The 20,737-nt window shown below is 34.3% G+C and overlaps 1 protein-coding gene across 1 annotated transcript in view; it reads left to right on the top strand.

Annotated features, from left to right (window-relative positions):
* Window positions 1-7,271: 7,271 nt before the first annotated feature.
* Sgcz (sarcoglycan zeta) overlaps window positions 7,272-20,737 on the top strand; it is a 1,041,297-nt gene continuing 1,027,831 nt past the window's right edge. The window contains exon 1 of the mRNA XM_074054729.1: window positions 7,272-8,135. Within this exon, the coding sequence (XP_073910830.1) occupies window positions 8,097-8,135 (39 nt within the window). The 5' untranslated portion in view covers window positions 7,272-8,096. The remainder of the gene's footprint in view (window positions 8,136-20,737) is intronic.

Raw genomic sequence — 20,737 nt, 5'->3', positions numbered from 1 at the left:
CTTTGGGGCAAATTCACTTTATAGGCTGCTGGCAAAATAAGAGACTCAAACTAGTTGGCTTTTATTGTTGGCTATTTACTCTTAACAGCTCTGTAGTTTTTTTTGTTGAAATTTTTTTGTTTTATTCCATTGTGGTCTGATAGGATACAGGGATTTATTTCACCTTACTTATATTTTTAAAATTTTTCTTTGTGTCCTAAAATATGGTCTATTTAACCCAGTAATGTCAGGGTTAAATTGGGAGCACCATCTACTCTCAGGATGAGGTTTCAGTGTGGTTTCTGTTAAAGATTCTTCATATTTGTGCATCAGTGAATGTTGGCAACTGTAGTTTTCCCTCTTTCTTAAAGGGCATGATTTCCTATGGTTATCTTGTCGTTGTTTTGTATCTGTATATGAGAATTTTGGAGAAAGATTTTCTTTTTTATTGTTGTGGGTTTTGGCAGTATTTGTGATAAAAACACCAAGCTCTACCACTGAGTTGCACCACCTTAAATTGATTTTTTTTTTAAATTCAGATGTGGCTGAACTATGAGACAGCACAGTTGGAGAATACTGATGTCCTAGATATTTAGCTTGATAAGGGGTTTAGATTGGCCAGTCTTCACTGGGAATAGTATGGTGTATTCTATGCGTAGCAATAAGAAGGCAAAGAGATATTTGGTGCCAAAAGTCTCCAGAAGAACTCTAGATTAAGTAATTGTGTGGAGCAGAAGTCTTGCCACAATGACTTACATTGGTATGTAATTTTAGCAAGAAACAAAATTTTGTTGTAGTAAGAAACTGAGATTTAAGTGTTGTCTGTTTAAATTTACTGACACTACTGCAACAAAGAATTAAGAAAGTGAGTTTATAACATGGGCTACAATTTGCAACATAATGAGCCTGCTTCTAAAATGGATTATTGAAAGAAAATCTATACAGATGTTTCATTCCATCTCTGATGTTCAAACCTCTAATAAACATGCACAATAACCATATCAGCTTTATAAATCAAAACAAATATATTTAATCACAAATAAATTAAATCACCATTCTTTAGATCAAATAAATTCATGTGCCCAGTTATCTTTTAAAATAATTCCAAACCTTTAAGCATCCATTTCCAAAAAACATCATCCTTGGAAAAGAGCAGGATTTGCAGACTTTTTCTTACAGACACATTCTGAGGCGCACCAGGAAAACAAGTCAAATCTCGAAGCCTGGGATGGTGGAGCTGACTGTATTCAGAGCAGGAAAGATTAATAATAATAATAATAATAAGGAAAAAAAGCTACATGATCTCATAGTGGGGAGGAACACCTTCATGTCTGGAAGTTTTTGCTGAAGCATACAAAATTTTATTTATAATTAGGACAAAAACAGATATTCCTGGCTTTTAGGAAACTGTCATTCTGACGTATAGCATTAGTCAGGCTGCAGTTTGTGGGGAATGTGCTCTAAGTTCAATATCGAAAGTGTATCTATTTAACAAATTTTCATGAATAATTAGGCTTAAAAAAAAACTCCCATATATGCTCTCTAACTTGGTCTTCTCAACAGTCACAAATATGGGCACAGTATAAAACCGTTTAGGCAGTACTGTGCTGCAGGGACTCTGATGATACTGTAGCTGAAGAAGCAGTTTGTGACTGCTAGGTAGAAACACAGCTTTTCTTGTAGGTGGATGATTCCAACTAATCCACAACTCCATAGGTCCCCACTTTGTCTTCCTCTATATCTTTTTGTTTCTTTTAGTAAATCAGTGACAGTTTAAACATCACAGTATTATACTTTTTAACATTTTTTTCATTCTGTGTCCTTAGAGCATTTCAAGTAAGTTTATACAAAATAAGAACATCTAACAATGACCAAAAGAACAAAATTTTCTTCCTAAATAAAATTGTTAAAGGTACAAGATCCTGACAACTGTACATATTTTTTCACTTTCATCGTATTTCCTTTTATTTTGCAATAAAGTTAACTACAATGATTTGAATTATTTTATGGCAGGTGAAGAAGAAAATTAACTTCTGTTTACAAATAACAGTGGTCTTGGTTCTCTGTTGTCAATCACTTAGGGTTCTAGAAAATTATCTTCCTCCTAGGTACAAAAGATTAAAAGGAAAATTCTCTATTATGACTTTCTTTATGGACAAAAAAATTCTGGATACTTCATTTCTTCTTTTATATTTTTTAAATTTGCATATAATATTTGTACAGGGGGATATATTGCAACATTTACATAATGTGTTTATGATATATCTTAATTACATCCATCCTCTCATCTCTTTTCCCCTCTTTTTAGAAGAATTTCAATAAGTTTCACTGCTCTATTTTCATACACGAATACAAAACATATCCACCATATTCACCCTCTTTTAACTTCTCTGTTTACGCTCCCTCCTCAAACTGGTACTCACCTCCAGAACAATTGAACATATTGATGACAATAGGAAACTGACTGCCAACAGATACCACTATTAAAATTAAAGTTTGGAAATTCCTACTTTATCCTCTATGAAAAGACAGATTTGCAAAGGACTGAAGGAAAATTTCATTGCTATCATTCAGTTATAGCATATTCATTGGATCTCAAATTTTTATTTAAGCAATTATGAAAAATGTATCATTATTTAGTAAATATAATTTAATTCATATAATCTTTATTTTATTGTAGTTGGTGCAAGCATGGGAATAAAAACTGAAGAAGTTACACAATAATTAATTTCCTAAAAACAAGTTTCAAATTACATGTTTATGTCAATGATAGAATGGAAAGACAATAATTTTCTATTTCATGGTGTCATTCATTGTCATTCTCATAATAGGACAATATTCTAAACTGTAAGTTAATTCAAAGTAATAGACCTATTTTAGAATTTAATCACATGAAGTATTTTCTTCCAGATGACTTAGATTTTTCCTATTCGACTCTAAATGTGCTCCACCCAAGTCCAATAACATTTTCAGTTCTAGAAGAACCTGCTTTTAGAATCAATTACAGTTCTATTTCTCCTTTTTTGGCATCTGTGGCCCTATCTCTCGTATTGCTCCATTTCTTACAGCAGTAATGCCAATAGTGATCATTGAAAGACTGACAGTTCATCAAGGTTTGACTCTTGTTGGTGTTACATTGGTTTATCCCTTCTGTATGTGAAGGGGGATGGTCCAACAGTCCTAAATTCTTCTGTTGGAATAAAAAATATTCCCAGAAAAGTCACTTCCTTTCTAAAAGTTCAGTTTAAAAAATGTTTATAGGAATGAATTTTGTTGAAGAATTAAACTGATATCAAATAGATATAGACCAGCTTATACAGATAATATTAATAGTTCATGAAGATGAAGGTAGCTTTTGAGTGAGAGATCCACAACATTTCTTTCCCATTTCTTTGTGACTTCATCATTGTGATATAATGTTCTTTGATGTGTGCTGGCATCCTTCTCTTGTTTTAATTATTAGTATTTTAAAGCCTTAACATCTATGCACTTGCTACTAGCTTTAATTCATATTTTGGTCATTGCTAATTTTGCATGCATTAATTTGTTAGGTTCTTATTTCTTGAACTTCACATGAAGTTGAGCATTTAGAGGCTGGTTGATTTTAAATCTCTGAACAACAGTTACCAATGTTAATGACTCTGAACTCTAATAAATAATGTTTTGTGAGATTTTTCAAGACTATTAGTATTAATCACCACTCAAAGGTCTGCAAAGAAATCCTCCAGCAACTTTAATAGACTACTATAATCTATGTGATGCAAAGCACACCCACAAAAATAGTGAAGTATTTTTGATGTCATGTGGCCAAGGAGTTGAATATAACTTTTAACTAATAAGATATTTATCAATTTTTTTCTTCATTAAAACTAAAAGGAAAGAGAAATGCTCACTTTTTCTGGTAGTGTTATTTCAGCATTTTGCCTTCTTTTTGGCTATAAGCAGGCACATCTTTGTGTTTTTATTCTTTTGTTTTGTTGTGCTTTCTGTTTCTTTTTGTTTGCTTCCTCATCATCTGAGAGCATTACCTAAGTTTTCTTTTTCTTCTCCTGGGAGACAATTTGGAGGAGGATGATCTATGTTGAAGATGAACGGAAATTACTTAAACTTAATTTCAGCATTGTTTTCTATTAAAATATACATCATTGCTATGATAGAGGTGATCATTCTGGGGAAAAGTCAGAGGATATCTTCTTTTTAACCACACCATGACATCAATAGCTTATTCAATTTAATTTTCTCATCTATCAATATAAGAACATTACATGTTTTGTATAAGAGTTAAAACAATGTTATTTAATATTTCAATTTTTCTGTTTAATTTAAAAACCATGGAATGAAAAAAATTTGAGAAATGATCTGTTTCTGAGGTTTTTCTATCATATGAATAAAAATGCTAATCACTACACATACTGGAAGTAACTATGTAAATAAGTTATTTAATACTCTTTTTAAATGAATTATGATGCTTTACTTCTTTTAATAATTTCAGAACATGAAAATAAAATTTGATCTTTCTATCTATGCAATACACTATGAAAATTTAAATAAAAGTATAAAATTACAAATTTGGCAAGAGAATTTGAAGAGAAGAGTATAAAGGCCTATAAAATTTAAAACTCTGCAAGTGGTTTATATTGCCTACTGAATAAAAGAATATTGACTTACAAGTTTTCTACTACTGCAAGTTAGCTAACATAAAGAAGGTCATAATAGCAAGTGTACATTTGTTTTAATAACTTGTGGTAGAAGGTGACATTGATGAATGTATCTACAGATGAGTGATCCTGAAATGTAACATCTCATGACCTGCAGGTGTTTGGACACTGCCTTCTCCTTGCTTGGGGATGTAATTACTCTGTGCCATTTGCCTGTGAATTATACATCTTTGCTAAATTGAATATTGTCCATTTCACATACTCTGCCATGTGCCACATGATTTCTGGATAACTGTCGTCTTGACATTGTGATTCAGAGCATCTAGAAAATATTCCTTTCCTCAGTTCACTTCCTCATCCTTCTGTTGCTCTATTTCAAGTGTATTTAAAATTATTCAGTTTTCTGACAGTTGTCTCATCTATTTATATGTCCAATGAAGTGGAACTAAGTCCTGATTGCCTTGAAAGGTAATATAAATATATTATAGCAAATCACATTTTGTGATGAAGTCTAACTTTTCGACTTTAGAAATATTTGGGTTAATTAATTTGCATATGAATTCATGAAATAGTAAACACTTGGAAGTCTCTTCTAGCTTTAGGGACATTTAATTAGGCACAAATATGTAACTGATTTGGAAGTCACCAATAGCTCTATGGCTCATAAAGTGCCACTGTAGCTAATATCAAATGTTAGATATAATTTTTTATTTTAAAGCTCACTAAAGATGAATTAGTTATTATTTAAATACATATATACGCATGTATATACATATATACACATGTATATACATATATTCATATATATATATATATATATATATATATATATATATATATATATACCTGTATGGTTTAGCTAACTTTATTGTAAAGTAAAATATCACTTTTTCTTCTAATTGTATTTTAATACCATTCTAAGAAATCATTTGTTTCATTCTATTTCTGAGTAATACTAAAATATTAACGTTTACTTTTTACAGATATCTTCCTTAAACTATACTTTCACAACTATAAATTTGAAAGATCTTAGAAATAGTATCACTTTGCAAATACTTTTATAATAATTTTTCCTGTTTTATTGTTTTTCTCAAGTTAGGCAAAGACAAGTTGATAAGGAATACAAAATGACTTCATATAGAAGTAACTTTGACTTTTCAAAAAAACATGCATAATTGAATTTATCATATTTTTGTTACTTTTTGTGATGCTGAGGGTACATTGTAGCATTTACAGAAGTTCTTACAATATATTGAATATGTCAAAGTTCAATTCACCCCCTCTTGAACTGCTGTTACTTTTTAGAAAAGAAGGTTTTTTTGGAGTTATTTTTTTATATGAATTCATGTACTCTAACCCGCAACTTTGTTATTAGTTCAGCATATATTATGCAAAATAATGATGTAAAAAGCATATGTGAAGTTATTTTGAGAATTGGATGCCCAGTCCCACTAATTATGGACTATTGACTACTTGATACTAACCTTAAATGCTGGAGGCTGAAGTTTGAAAGAAAGATGGCTTCAATAGGCATGTGGAATAGAAACAGGCTTAAACTAAAGAACCCATCATGCTTGATGAGACAGCTGAGCCCTGTAGGCTTAGCTGCAAACCAGACAGGGAAAACTGTATAGTCATGTTAGTGGGGGCAAGGGAAGAAGGGAGTCATGGGGTTTTAGCCATTAGAATAGCAACAGTGCAGGTTACTTTCCACACACATTTGTGTGCTTATTTGCTAAGCTTTCTGGATACATTCATGAATAGGAAAGGCATGGAACATACACTCAAGAGTGTACAGTCTACTGAGAGAGCCACACAAACATAATAAGTGCACACATTAAGTCATGATGAATTGAGGTTACAGTTATGAGAACTCAGGAGAATATTGTATGGACTCACCTAAGGAAAATCTTCTCTGAGCAGGTGACTTTAATTTGAAGCATGAAAGTGTTAACACACAGAGTGAGAGCAGGAGAGAGCTGCCCTGATTAAGGTTCAAGAGCAGGTGTTAAAGAGCTGGTGGAAGAAGAGGCAGGTGGACCAGAAGACCAGGTGGCTGGAATTCAGTGATGGAGAAAGAGGGAGACCAGGAAACATAAAGGCCCAAATCTAAATTTAAAAAAAAAGGGAAGAAAGAAATAGAAATATTTACACAATTCTTTTTCTAAATATGAAAATATCTTTAATAAAATAAGACTTCAAATTCCTTCAAAAGTCAAGGTTTGGTTTTATACTAAGACATTTAAATGAAGGAAATGACCTGTTTTCCCAAATTTTCTACTTAAAAGTTAAAAGCACTGACCTTTCATATCTATTTAAAAAACGATTTTCCGGTGAAAAGTTGCACTATCATAAGAACCATTAAAGGAATTTTCTTACATATACTTATTTGTATTATCTTTGAAAGTCTTCAAGTAAAAAACAAAACGAAACGAAACAACAACAAAACCCCCCAGCCAGACTCTAAAAATAGAGATCTAAATGAAAACATGAGAATTATACCCACAAGACTGTTCTTCCTAGATCTGTAGGAGCAAGATGAAGCAACATAAGAAATGAATTAAAATGCCTGTCCCCTAGTGGACAGAGGGCAGTCTTTAAGACCCAGCGACAGAATTTGTCTGGAGAGGAAATGTTGCTTTTTGACAGATGAGAGAAATCCCCTTAGTGCTGGCTGTGGGAAGAGAGAAGTGAAGTCAGTCACCTGGTGGTGAAGGCCAGTAAAAACAGCAAAGCAAGGGGAAAATTGCTCTCTCTCCCTCTCTTTCTCTCTCTCCCTCTTTTCTCTCTGTAGGATCCTCCTCCTATTCTCTCAACTCTTTTAGCATAACCTTCAAAGGAGAACGTTCCCTTCAGACTTTATTATCGTCTTTTCCCCACTGAGAGAATACCTCTTAGCTGCAAGACATTTTTTAAGTCTATACAGGACTTCGGGGATTCGTTATCTTGCCATCGCTAATGTCTGGGACTCACTGTGCTAAATTAGCTACCAGAGTAAGCCTGGCGGAGGAAGGCTTTTATCATATACTCTTCTCTTCAGTTTGAACACATTTGCTTGAAATTTGCCGCATGCTGCTGTCCAGGGAAGCAGCTTTTTTTCTTGGGATGCAGCAAATCGCTGGTTTCTAAGCTTATTGCAGAAGAAGAAATAATCTTAAATAGAGTGGATTTTTTTTTCCTTCTCCTTCTGCTTCATTCGCCTAAACTGTGTTACACCGCGGTAACCATCACCTGTCACTAAATCTTTGAGGAAGTAAAAACAAAGTGAATTATCATTATTATTTGTTTTTTTTTATTATATTTAACCGGTGGAGGCGGCGTGACCACGGAGAATGAGACTGAGCGAAGCCGCCAGGGCTTGGAGGAGAATAAAGCTGAGTTTAAGCTGGAAACTAAAAGACTAGATTGTTTTTTGGTACAACTTGCCCAGTTCCTCTCCACTTCTTTTAGTTTCGCTCCATGGACAGATCACCAAACCTGGACATTGAGGAGCTCAAGGTACGTGACCCTCCGGGGCGGAGGGCACCCTTCCTTTCTCATGCATCTGATTGTCCCTCCGTAGTCTTTTTGTAGCCTCTCCTAGCGCTGCTAGAGTAGTTGGAGGGTCCCGTGGCACGCGAGTGGGTATTTGGGGCTCAGTGTCCCTGGGCGCGGGCTCCCCTCCTCGGGCCGAGGACATGGAGGGCGGCTTTCTTCCGCACTCCCGGTCTGGGCTCCCCTCGCTGGGGCTCCTCCTAAGGGCAGTCGTCCGGTCCTCCTCCTCTCTGGTGCAGCATTTGGGGTGCACGACCCAGCGCCAAGAGCCCCTGTAGCTCGCTTGCTCTGGCAAAATCCGCGGCGCACGCAGCTCCATCGCTGTCCGCGGTCGCTGGTTTGCCAGCAAAGTTGTCGGAGATGCGCGGCCACTTTGCCTCCTGTCCCCCTTTCCGAGTCCGCTCTGTCCCCGCGCGACACAGGGACAGCCTATTTCCGCTCGCTGGAGACTGGCGTGCTAGCGGCCACCGCTCGGGGTGTGCCGGCGCTCCCGAGACCCCTTCCTCCTACCGCTCAAGCGGCTTTCCCCACGGTTCCAGTTGGTGATCGTCCGGGGGACACCGCGAGTGCAGGGACTGGAAGGTCCCCCGCTGGCCGGGTCACGCCAACGCCGCGGACATGCGTGCCTGGCCCCTGGAAATAAGTCTAGAAAGGTGGGGTAGGAGACCAGAACAGAGAAAGTCTAGAGGGGTTGGGACAGCACCCGGAGACCCTGACGCCCCTCCTCCGCGTGGGAACCCCGCGAGGTCGGCGACCCTTACTCAGCGCCGCCCCCCCACCCCCAGCTCCGCCCCGCGCCCTCCCAGGCGCCCTCTTTCTTGGGGTCCCCAGCTTGGAGGAGCTGCCAGCGGCTTGCAATTTGCCCCTCTGTTGGTGGGCATCTCTGCCTGCAGGGGCCAGTTAAAAAACGAACTTAAATCACCAAACCACAAAATAATTTAAATGTCCCGCTCAGTGAAAACGAAAAAGCAGGAAAGGGGGCGATACTGGGAGCATTTAAAAAAAAAAAATTCACACCCTTCTTTACCTCTAGGCATTTTGTACTCCACTGTTTTGCTTCAGAAGATATTTTTACTAGAGATTTAGATGGACTCTGTTTACATGAGAACTAAGACGTCCCTTCTGCTGGAAAAACTTGGTTAATTGAGATTTGTTCCCAAAGGTCAGGGGAACGGGTTTTACAATATTCTGAACTCCGAGCTGGGGAAATCCTCTGTAGGGCTCAAAAGCCTATGTGTGCAGCCATCTCTCTGCCATGGTCACCAAGTATGTCCAGCACCAGAACCCATTTCTCCTGGCTATTCATGAGAGGTGGAATGGGCAGAACGCTGGGATCCAGTGGAATGGTTCTATGGATGAAGTTCCAGTGAAGGAAGGACAGTAGAAGACCTTAGACATCACCTCCATCATTCTGGGTTCCGCAAAGGAAGAGAAGGGAGGACTAGGCAGATTTGATGTTCCAGTTAAAGTTGACAGACAAGTTTCTGTGCTTGGCCAAGGTCGCAGTCAATAGACCCTAGCCTGAACTAGAAGTTTCCTGGTAACTCTGTAGCCTAATAAGATAGGAAGATTTGCCTTTGTGTTTGAAAAGATCCCTTGTTGCTTTGCCCAAGCCTCCCAGACTGTTGGGAGAGGAGACAGGTTTCATTTGATATGTGAAAGAGAACACATGAATATGTGTATTTTATGCAGAGATGGAGTATCTGAGTTTTTTTTTTTTTTGCTTGTTAACTATAGGGTATAGCACAGAAGAGAACATTTTCTTATGAGAAATGGAAGGGAAAAATGATTTGAGGTGATCATTTCCCCTTATACCCCTTAGGTCCCTATTGGTTTATCCTCTCTGAGTCTCCACAATCATTAAATTGTTTATGAGCAAAATCCAGCAAGCCCACTGTGGAAACTTCTATCTAATCAGGTGCTAGTAGAAGACTCCAGCTTAACCTTAGTACAACTACATGTTAATTTGGAGATTCTCACAGCCAGAGTGTGCTAGACTTTGTGGATGGACGTAATGAATAGAGAACTAGAAGGGTATGGGGTGAGTGGGTGAGTTGGTAATGATTAGGAAGAATTGAAGGATTATTAGACAAAAAGATCTATTGAGGTCGCTGAGAAATTATGCAGGTAAGCTATTGTTGAGAGTCAAAACTGGCAAGGAGGAAATGTAGTTAAGCCTTGTTAGAAGATGTTTGAAGACCTTCAATTTGGGAAATAAATTTGTGCTGTTAGTTTTGACTACATTTCTGAAATACAGAAGTATTTCAAATACTTACCCTGTGAAATATATCCACTTTGTGATGGATGTACCATATGTGGAATAACTCATCTGCATTTCTCCTTACAGCAAAATCCATTAGATTGGGTTTTCTAGAAAATTCCATGTCAAGTTGTTTATTCTGTAATGGGTTCTTATTAAAGAGTCTTCCAAGGTGATAAGTGGAGAAAGGGGAGAAAAAAGTGGGGGATGCTTGTTTTGTGCATTTTTTAAGTGCTTGAACTTTTCTTCTTCAGCTCCAGTGATGTTTACATTAAAGGCACGTCTGCATAAAACTTTAATTTTTATGATGCTTTAAATATATGGAAAAACAGTTTTACAGGGATTTCATAAATAAATAAATAAATAAATGTGCAGAATATTCTAAGAATCCAGTCTAGCTTAGTTGTAGACCACAATATCATTAGTTAAAGTTGCTTACCTCAGCTTTTAAGAAAGGAATATTCTGCTAATTTTTCATCTTTGGGTAAACTATTTTCTTTTTATAAAATTTGAACCAGATCATAATTTTTTGCTGTGCTAGGTTTGTGGGACTTTTTATATGCTGTACAGTATATATTATTTTATTTGCAACTTTAAAAACTGGAAACAAGCCTCAATAATTATATGTTAAAACATTGCTCTCACAATCATAAACATAATATGTATATGAAAGGATTTATTGGTAGATAAGTAGAATACAGTTATGTGTGTGAAACTTGCTAATGAAGGCAGGCATGTTTCATCTTCTATTCTGCACACATGCCCCTATGAAACAGATCAGTGGTGAAAAGGGAGAGAGTTCTTATCCACAGAATTCTGGTGTGTGCTTTTCCCTTTGATCTCTATCTGTTTCTTTTTCCAATGAATGTATAAACTTACTCTTGATTTTGCCTCAGTGTTTGTTTAAAGGAGAAACAACATCAAACAACTCAAAATATGGGTTGCTACTTTGGAAATGTGGGTGTTAATGAATATTGATGTTAGAAAAAGGCATCCTCTGTCCTGGAATGTCTCTGAGTTACATAGTACTGTGTGCCTTTTAGTAGTTGATATTTAAATATGAGCTTTAGTTTTTATTTCAGGTCTATAGTTTCCCGGTTTTAAATGACTGTTCTTATGTACTGGAACAGACTGCAGTTGATTTTTAGATCTGACACTTTTAAATTTATTCTTATAAGGCTTATTTATGAGATGTTTAGGCTGAATAAATGGTTGTGATTAAGCATATGACTGTTGATTCTTTACTCAGCTTTTGAAATATAAGTTCTGTATAAATTTGGCAAATAGGAAATTTATGATTTCAATGCTAAGAATATATTTGTGGATAATTATAATTTGCTTGGGCATCAAAAACATAAAACTCATCATCAAGAGTATAGTACAATTTTTGCAGTCATATTTGATCCCAGCTCTTACTTATTTATTTGTCCAGATTATTCCTTTAATAAGATAACTGGTTAGAAGTTAAAATGGAAATTTTTTCTACAATTTACGAGTATGAAATATGTAGTTCTGGGATACTTTTTATTTCTCATTTCATAAGGTGCAAAAATTACAAACTATATAGTTACTTCTGAGATGGGTAAACCGACTTTTTAGTAAGTATAATTTTAATTGTTTGAGTTACTTTAATGAAGTCCAGTTACTATTAATATTATCCCTTTAATTTAAACAAAATTTCTTCTTCTAAAAACTTGAAACTTGCCCTATATAGGTAAGGAAAAGCCTTCCCAGAATAATACAGTTAGGTCATTAGGGAAGTATTGTGTGGGTAGGAGATGATAACCCAGCAAAAACATGCATAGGTGTTTAAACAAGTGGCTGATTCAGAGCTGCCCAGGTCTTAGACCAATCTCATAGCATGTTTGTCTATGATTCAGTTGAATAAGAAAGGTGATGCTTAGAAGAATTCTAAAACTGTTTTTCTCTTTCATCAATAAGACATCAGCTCAGGAAAGTGGAGCTTGCTACGGTGTGGGAGGCTTTGTGATGAGTGTAAGTAGGTGGTATTTTTTATGTTAGTCATTCCATAGTGAAAAATAGTACTCTCCAACATATGTCATATTTTTAGCAACCTACCTTATGTATTCATTTTTTGGTTTAGAGTAAGGAAACATACTTGTGAACAGTGAATTATTTGACTTCTTTGTCATGCTCAGAAATTATAACTTCTCATCTATGTCCAATTCCAATCCTTTTCTGGTAAGAAAAACTAGCTATAACGAGTGTATAGCAATTAACCTTGATTTTTAAAGTTAGTATTATTTTTAATTGATAAATAATTATATACATTCATTAGACACAATGTGTTTTAAAATCATGTTCATAATATGGAATTTAAAAAGCTAGTTGACATATTCATCACTTTTTTATAGAAAGACATTTGACTTACTCTCTTAGTTATTTTGAAATACATAATACATTGTGGCCTACATTTTTAAAATTTAAAAATGAACTTAGTTGAAGTGAAATAAGCTTTAAGTAATTGTGGAGCATTCTAAATATAGTTAGGTGGGATGAGAGGACATACTTGATATGATTAGAAAGAGAATTAGGAAAAACACAGTTGAGGAAAGTTGTGCAATGACTAAGAAATCGTCAGTGGTCTGCTGTCATTACTAAGTATATTTTCCAGTAGGGAATGGCTGACTCTAGAATATTGCCATTTAAAAAATACATTGAATTTTGAAGTAGTACCACTGGATATTTCAACATTTATGGACTCAAAATCATAGTTCCACAAGATGGCTTAATGCTGTAAGATAATACATCAAAATGTATCTTTTAGGGCATTCCTTTTGTATAATATTCAATGAGTTGTTTCTTATACCATATTGGAATTTTAGCTAAAATAAAATTTGGTGGAGCTTATAACTTTAAGATACTAAGAAAAATGACCATTTACATTCTTCAAATCTCTATGGCTTGTTTTAATATATTCATTTAAATTGGTAGCCGTTTAAATTAGTAAATGTTTCCATACCCACCCAAATAAAAATTTATAAGCTTCATTGTTGAGAATTGTGCTTGGTTTGTGATAAATTCTCAGCTTCACAAACTCTATGAAATTAGAGGTAAGCTACCTCATTGTATAACAATGTAACCTTAATACTCTAACACCTAAGTTTTCATTTGATTCTGCTTCTTCACTTATTTGGAATATTTGAGGAGCATGAACTGATCTTATATCCTTAATGAAACTGAGTAGAGACTTCTAGTCCGGCCACAGAATGAGCAAATTTAAAGATGGCCATACCTTCAAAATAATTATAGAGCCTCATATTCTAAAAATTAAAAGCTTTATCAAGTGCCTGGAGACTTCTTTTGAAGTTTCCAAGCAACATTTTTTATATTGACTCTGAAAAATATTATAAGCCCTGGTCAAATTTTAGAACATTTATGCTGCTTCATTTATGATTATCAAAAGTGTTTCAATAGCAACATTGAAACATTTAAACATTTAAAACATTTAAAAATGAAAGGTTTCAACATCCAACCACAAAGTCTCAAATTGCCACAGCAATGCTGTTCACTGAAACAAGGGCTAAATCTTACTCAGCCTTAGATGTCAATTCAAATACTTACCCCACAAAAATTGGGGTTCAAAAGCAGTTAGAATTCAGAAGAAAACAAAAGTACTAAAACCCTCACTCCACATTTAACAGCTTACAACCTTTGAAGACACTAAGTTGTGTAGTGGAAAGGGTACTGATCACGTTAGAGTAATGCTTAGATGATACTGTTCAAACTTTATAGCAGCCCTTTGCCAGATGTGGCAGCATGCCTATGTTGCAGGAAATTTTTCTGTCTCATGTTTCTCAGGTATTGGAGGGTGGAGGTGGTGACATGTGTATTTGATTAAAGGGTTTTGTTGCAATCATTTTTAGCTACAGCTGAAAAATTTGTTCATACAATATCTTCAAAACCATCACAAGACCTAACTAATAAAAGGAAAGTACCTCTGGCAAGGGAGTTTGGAGATACTATAGAGTCTACTTCCTCTTAGCCATTGCAACCAACTCCCAGAGAAACTGCCATGAACTGTAAGTCCGAGGAGCACAATGTAGAAACCTCAGGACCAGTTGATCTCTAATTAGCTTCCAAGTCTGAGAGTCTATGGCTCCAAGTACATTTTGAGAGTGACATTTTTGTGTCTTCCTTAGAGAACATCATTTTCAAAACAATAAAGATAATATAGCTCCTTTTATTTTTCAAACATTTCTTCATTTGACTATCAAAACAGTTTTCCCTGACTAATATTATATTTTCATTTTATGGATACTAAAAAGGAGATTCAGAAAAATTAAATGAAGTATCCATAATCACAAGGTTAATAAATAATGGAATGAGGTGTCAAATCTGTCTTCTGTTTCTAAAACCTATGCTATTATATATAGGTCAAAATTCAAGGAAGTTCTAAAAGAATGTATAACAGTAGAAGTTTCTCACTGAATTTCTCTAATATGCTTGTTTCAGATATAAGTTACAACATTTGATCTATGGTCATGTAGATCAAATATTTTTCTTGTTACAGAATAATTTTTATATTGCATGTTTCTTTTATTTTCTTTTAACCAGTAAGTTTATTCCTAATCTTTGTACAAAATTACTGTTGTTTAATATTTGTTAATAAACTCAACAGAAAGTGATGGATAAATTATGAAATTAGGTCAGTAGATAATAGTTTCATAAATTTAAACCAATCTTTTATAATTAAATACTATATAATGTATCTAATTCCCCTGATCTTCCTCATTATTTTGGCTTTCATATTATTGTGAAATTATTTTGATTTCATTAGGGCTATAAATAGAATTTCACCTAGTACATAGATTTGACATCTCAGCTTGATGTACATTCAGTTTCTATATTGAAATTAAAATAAGTAAATCTGATCGATCATACACTAAACTTAACAAGTGCTTAAATTTATGATACACCAGAAATCTGGACATACGCTAGGTCATTTAATCAATAATGAAGCCAAAGGTCTCAATAGAAACCTGTGAAATTCAACAAAACTAAATAAGTGACTGTAAAGTTAATTTGATTTCAAACTTTGGTATAATTTTTATGTCATTTTCCCCAAAATTTGTTAAGAAAAAGCCAGAAATAAGTAAGTATATACATATATGGAACAACATAATACTTGAGAAGAGAATTTCTTTTATATTTATAAAAGGAATTAGTATTTAATACCACTTTTGAGGACGCTTTTAAAAACTTTTATAAGTCTTGGGATTTATGAGTCTGAGTAGATGTTGTGATTTATCTGATAACACAGATTTTCTACTTAAGAATCAGATTTTTCTTAGATCTCTTCCCTTTTATTATCAGCATTAGATTTTGGCATTTTTCTGGAGATCATTTTCCTCAAAACAGCACAGTTTCTATCATTGCTCCAGTGTCACTGCTGAAGTGACATGAAGAAAAGACTACAACAAAGCTGTTTTGAGATTTGCACACTGGACGGTGGATCAGACTGTCTTACTTTGCTGGTGCCTGGCACGAGCATCCCTCCTTAGTCACTGTCTCAGCAGAATTATTAGAGACTATCAGCCATGAAGATCCTGGGTTACTCTGAAATAGTTAAAAATGCAAACCTTAAATCTATGGGAGCCAAGAGTGTACTATATTTGTCTTTTCTGGATACATGCAATGCTTCAATTCCTAATCCACACATTATCATTATCTAACTTATTTACACATTTGTTTTTTAAGTTTCATCTTTTCTTTAGAATGCCTAAAAAAAAAAACCCATATTATCTACCTAAGATAAAAGAGCCTTTGATTCTTGGGTAGAAGCAACCAATTCAGTTGCCATGAGCAGGAGAATTTTTATGAAACATGATATAATAAATCAATGTCTTGGAAGAGAAAATACTGTTATCATTGTGATTCCACAAGTCTGTATCTACTGAGAGTATTTGAGCATTTTAAAACCTCAAACAGAAGGAAAAGCTAGTTCAAGGAAATAGAGATTTCTTCCCTCAAGATTTATTGAATTATATTAAAGCTTTCCACCTCTCCCTCAACATGAGATGCATGATAAATTTTATCTAGTCTTAAAAACAGAATTAGTTGTACTTCTCCTAAGCAAGTGGTTGATATTTAGTGTTATGAATCTTCTTCATCATAAAACTGATTGTGTTTCCCCCTTTACGTTAGTTCTCCTTTATCTTTACCTTATGGGCACATTTAAGACTCATCTTTAAAAAATACTTGTATCTTAACTAATTCCTGGTTACATACTACATTTTTTTCTAGTACTAAATACTCTTTCTCTAGTCCCAAATACTTTCATAAGTAATTATTGGTTATAAATAAAAATATATTCTTAAAATATTAGAACTTTTTGCCCAGACTCAATTATTTTGAAACTGTTTCAGTGAACAAGCCACAGTATTTGCATCACTGTGAGAAGCTTTAACTATGCAAGCATTTTCTTTAATTTTTCCAGATCTACAAACTTTAGAAATTTTGAATTATGATGTTATATGTATACATTTATGTTGTGTGCATGGCTTCTACTGAGCAAAATACTTTCAAAATATTTGAGCTTGTTTACTACAAAATGAAGCCACTACAGTCTTAGACTAAAAGACTGATACTTAACGCCTACATTTTTGAACCTTGTTCAATGACATTTTGTCATAAGTCATAATTACCAGTTTTAATTCTCATTTTATAAAGGATGGACACCCTGATTGCTAAATTTCTGAACTTCTAATGCCCATTATTTTGTTTGGCAAGGAGATAGTTAAAATAAATGAGCTCATCTTAATCAGCATTTTGTTTAATGTTTTCAAAAGTACTCTGTAAAATCAATGCTTTGATCAGTTGATTGCTCTAGGCAGCAGTGGCAAGTAGAATTTTAGATATTTTATTTCCTCTCATGTTTATTGAAGTTCATGGCTGAGTCATGGTTCAAGGAGTAAGTAGCTCCACACACTGTGTGTTAATGATAAAGCTTCTCACTGTTAAATAATTCCTGGGAGAAATTATGAGCATTTTGTAACTATGAAATATGAAAAACACAGCTAGATTTGGTTAAAGATATTTTTTGCCATGTGGCAATTGAGATTGAGGTTCTGTCTTGTACTTCTAAATCCAATTACAGTACAAACCTCCTTGATTTTGAAATACTATTCCATTTATGTATACATATTTATGGTTACATATATATGCTACATTTATTTCCTAAAACAGTAATAGCTTATAATGTATAATAAGCTAAAACACAACTGACGTTAGAATGTTTAAGCAGTAACATTTTTGGCAACATCTAGTTCATTTTTAGATACATCTGAAATGAATTTAAGAAACTTTTGAAAGGGTATGATTCAATGCACAAAATTTTTTAATTTTATAAATAATATGCTATCACCAACAATCAAATAACAATGCTATGCTATAACTTGATGTTCATAGGCATCTGCAATTACAAAAATTGTCTGTGAACATGCTCAGGGTGTAACTTTTCCTCTTCTCTGTCTTGACTTTCTGGTGTTTGATGAGTTGCACCATCCATTTATTTATAAACTCTGCTCATTCAAAGTCGTGGAATTGTACTTTAGTGTTTTCCAGCAGGCACAATGTACTCATATTCAGAAGACTGAAATGTCCTTTTTTTCTACCTGTTGTGTTATTGATGAATACTATCAGAGTACAAATCAAGACTGATAAGATAAAACATTAATGAAAAATTAGAAATGTCATTCGTTTACAGCTTAACTGAAAGAAAAAGAATGATTCCAAGGAAACATAAAAACATAGACTAAATACCATGCTTCCTATTCACAAGAACATTTGATTTTGATATTTTATCCTTCTCTGTGATTCAGTTAATCCAATGTCTAAATGTTACATCAAAAGACCTGTGATTCATTGTAATATTAGTAGATGTAAACCTTATAGCTGTTGTTACATACATTACTGAATTCTCAGCAAGAATTTTACTTTCAGAATGATTATAATGTATATGCATATAATTTCTTACCTATTTGATGCTTCACTTTCAGAATCTTTTTCATCTTTCTTATTGTATGCTTACTCCAAAGTTTCTGCTATCTGGGATTTTGCCAATGATCTGTTTCCACTTCTTCTTTATACATATTTCGTAGATAATCTCACTGCTCATGCAGCATCTACTTTTACTTACAAGATGGTGATAACCAGTTATGCATGTCTACCTCCCCCCTCTCTTATGTTATATGGTTCTCTACCTAGTTTTCAGCTATCTAGTAGAAATGTCTATCTGCATGTTGCACAAACACTTCATTCTAATAAATCTGAGTGCACCCTTTGTTCCTTGTCAAATTTGTGCCTACTCTGTCCTGTTTAGTGCTCCCCATTTTCTTAGGCATAAGCTGAAGCTTTGAGGAGCTTTCATTACTTACCTTTTTTCATCTCTCGATCATCTGATTGATCGGTAAGTCCATCATATGTACAATCTATGTTTTCTCCTCTGTGTCTTTTGTTAAAAACCCTAAACAAATTTCTCATCTCTACTAATCTCTGTTATCCTAAGAAACATGTATAGATTTCTAGCATTGATGCTGGCCATATTATAGTGAATGTGATCTACAAAGAATAAGTTTTAAGTAAGGAGTGAGGTCAGAATCACTGTGATGGGATTTTTACATTGTCTTTTTTTGTTCCCAGTAAGTCATCTCAGAGTAAGTTGGAAAAGACTAGAAACTGGGACACCAAGTCTGAGTCTTACTCTAGAGAAAGAGGAATTTAGAGGTTTCCAGAAATCCCTGAGGGTATTTTCATAAAGGAAGAAAAGATGGCCTCTGGAAGCTAGACTTGACAATTGCTATGGATTAACTATGACAAGAATGTTCAGGTTGAGGAAAAGAAACCACAGATTATTTGAAGCTAATAATGATAATTTTTATGTACTTTGTTGATGAAATCTTTGTATGACAGTTTTCAGAACTATATACTGTTTGACAATTTCCTTAGCTGATTTTCTGTATTTTTAACAGTTTGGGAATCTGATGGTCTATCTTCTTGAAGAAGACCTAAAGCTTCTTCAGGTAACACAGTAAGCCAGCTAACAAAGCAGGGAGGTCAACCTGTAGGAATCTCAATGAACATAAGCTAGGTGTTTGACACATGTATCATACCCAATGAACTTGGTTTGTTAGCTGTAAATATGTTAGTTAGATTGCTTTGTAATTATGTTACCCTGGTTATCCTAGCTCTTTTTTAAAAGTGATAGTGGTTTAGTTATTTCATATGGGCTTATTAGGAATAAGGTAATATAGATATGCATAAATCAAATTTGGAATGGTCATGCAAAATTTAAGGAAAGAAGTCTGGTGAGAGCAATGAGCAATAAGCCATGAGGAATATCCAAAAAAGAGTATGATTTGCAAGGGGGCTTGAGGAACCTGTCCATGGTTTCATAACACTGTTTTACTAATCTCCCTCTATTCACCCAATCTGCAAGCAACCAACATCCAATGATCAAACAATACACAATCTCAAATTTTTAGATATCTCTTTATGATTAAAATAATATTTTGTCCCTTAACCTGTTTAAAATTCTTTGTTGATTCATTTTTACTTATTTTATAACCCACACTGTTCAACATGATATGTGATATATATATTCATATAAACTCTCCTACCTACCTTCAATACACACTCCCTGTCTTCTCTCTCTCTCTCTCTCTCTCTCTCTCTCTCTCTCTGTGCGCCTTGTAAACTTCACTTCACTAAATAACTCAGTTCTCCTTGATCATGTCAGTCCTGTTTCCTATCTTATAATAATACACATCTACTTGTCAGAACACATCTCTACTTCTTTGACAAGAGAAAGAATTTCCATTTACCAGCCAATAACTAGTCATGAGAAAAGATAGTTCTTCCTTTGTGTTCCTATATACTTTGTGCATTTAAAACTATATCATACATTTTTAACAAAATTGCATTCTATGTGATATCAATTTTTTAAAATTTGTTGAACAGAGCTTCTATAACGAAAATAATGGTATGTGTTCTGAGTTTCCTTGAAAACAGTATGTATTTTTCACTTGTTGGAGACTAAGTTCTATATATGTTCCTTAGGTTAAGTTCATTCTTCATGTTGTTTTTATGTCCCATGATCTTTCTATTGTGCTTATTTTAACTATAAATAATGAATGTTAAAATGTCTTGTCTTGAGAGTGTATGTAATTATTTCTTCTTATAGATTTCTCAATTTTTGCTTTATGGACTTGAGACTATGTGGTCAGGCATATATAAGTTTAGTATTTCTCTATTTCCTAGGTGATGTTGAGATTTTATTATTGGG

Source organism: Castor canadensis, chromosome 14 (assembly GCF_047511655.1).
Source record: "Castor canadensis chromosome 14, mCasCan1.hap1v2, whole genome shotgun sequence".
Taxonomy (NCBI): Eukaryota; Metazoa; Chordata; class Mammalia; order Rodentia; family Castoridae; genus Castor; species Castor canadensis.
Note: the sequence above shows the minus strand (reverse complement) of the source record. Positions and strands in the feature narration are given on the sequence as shown.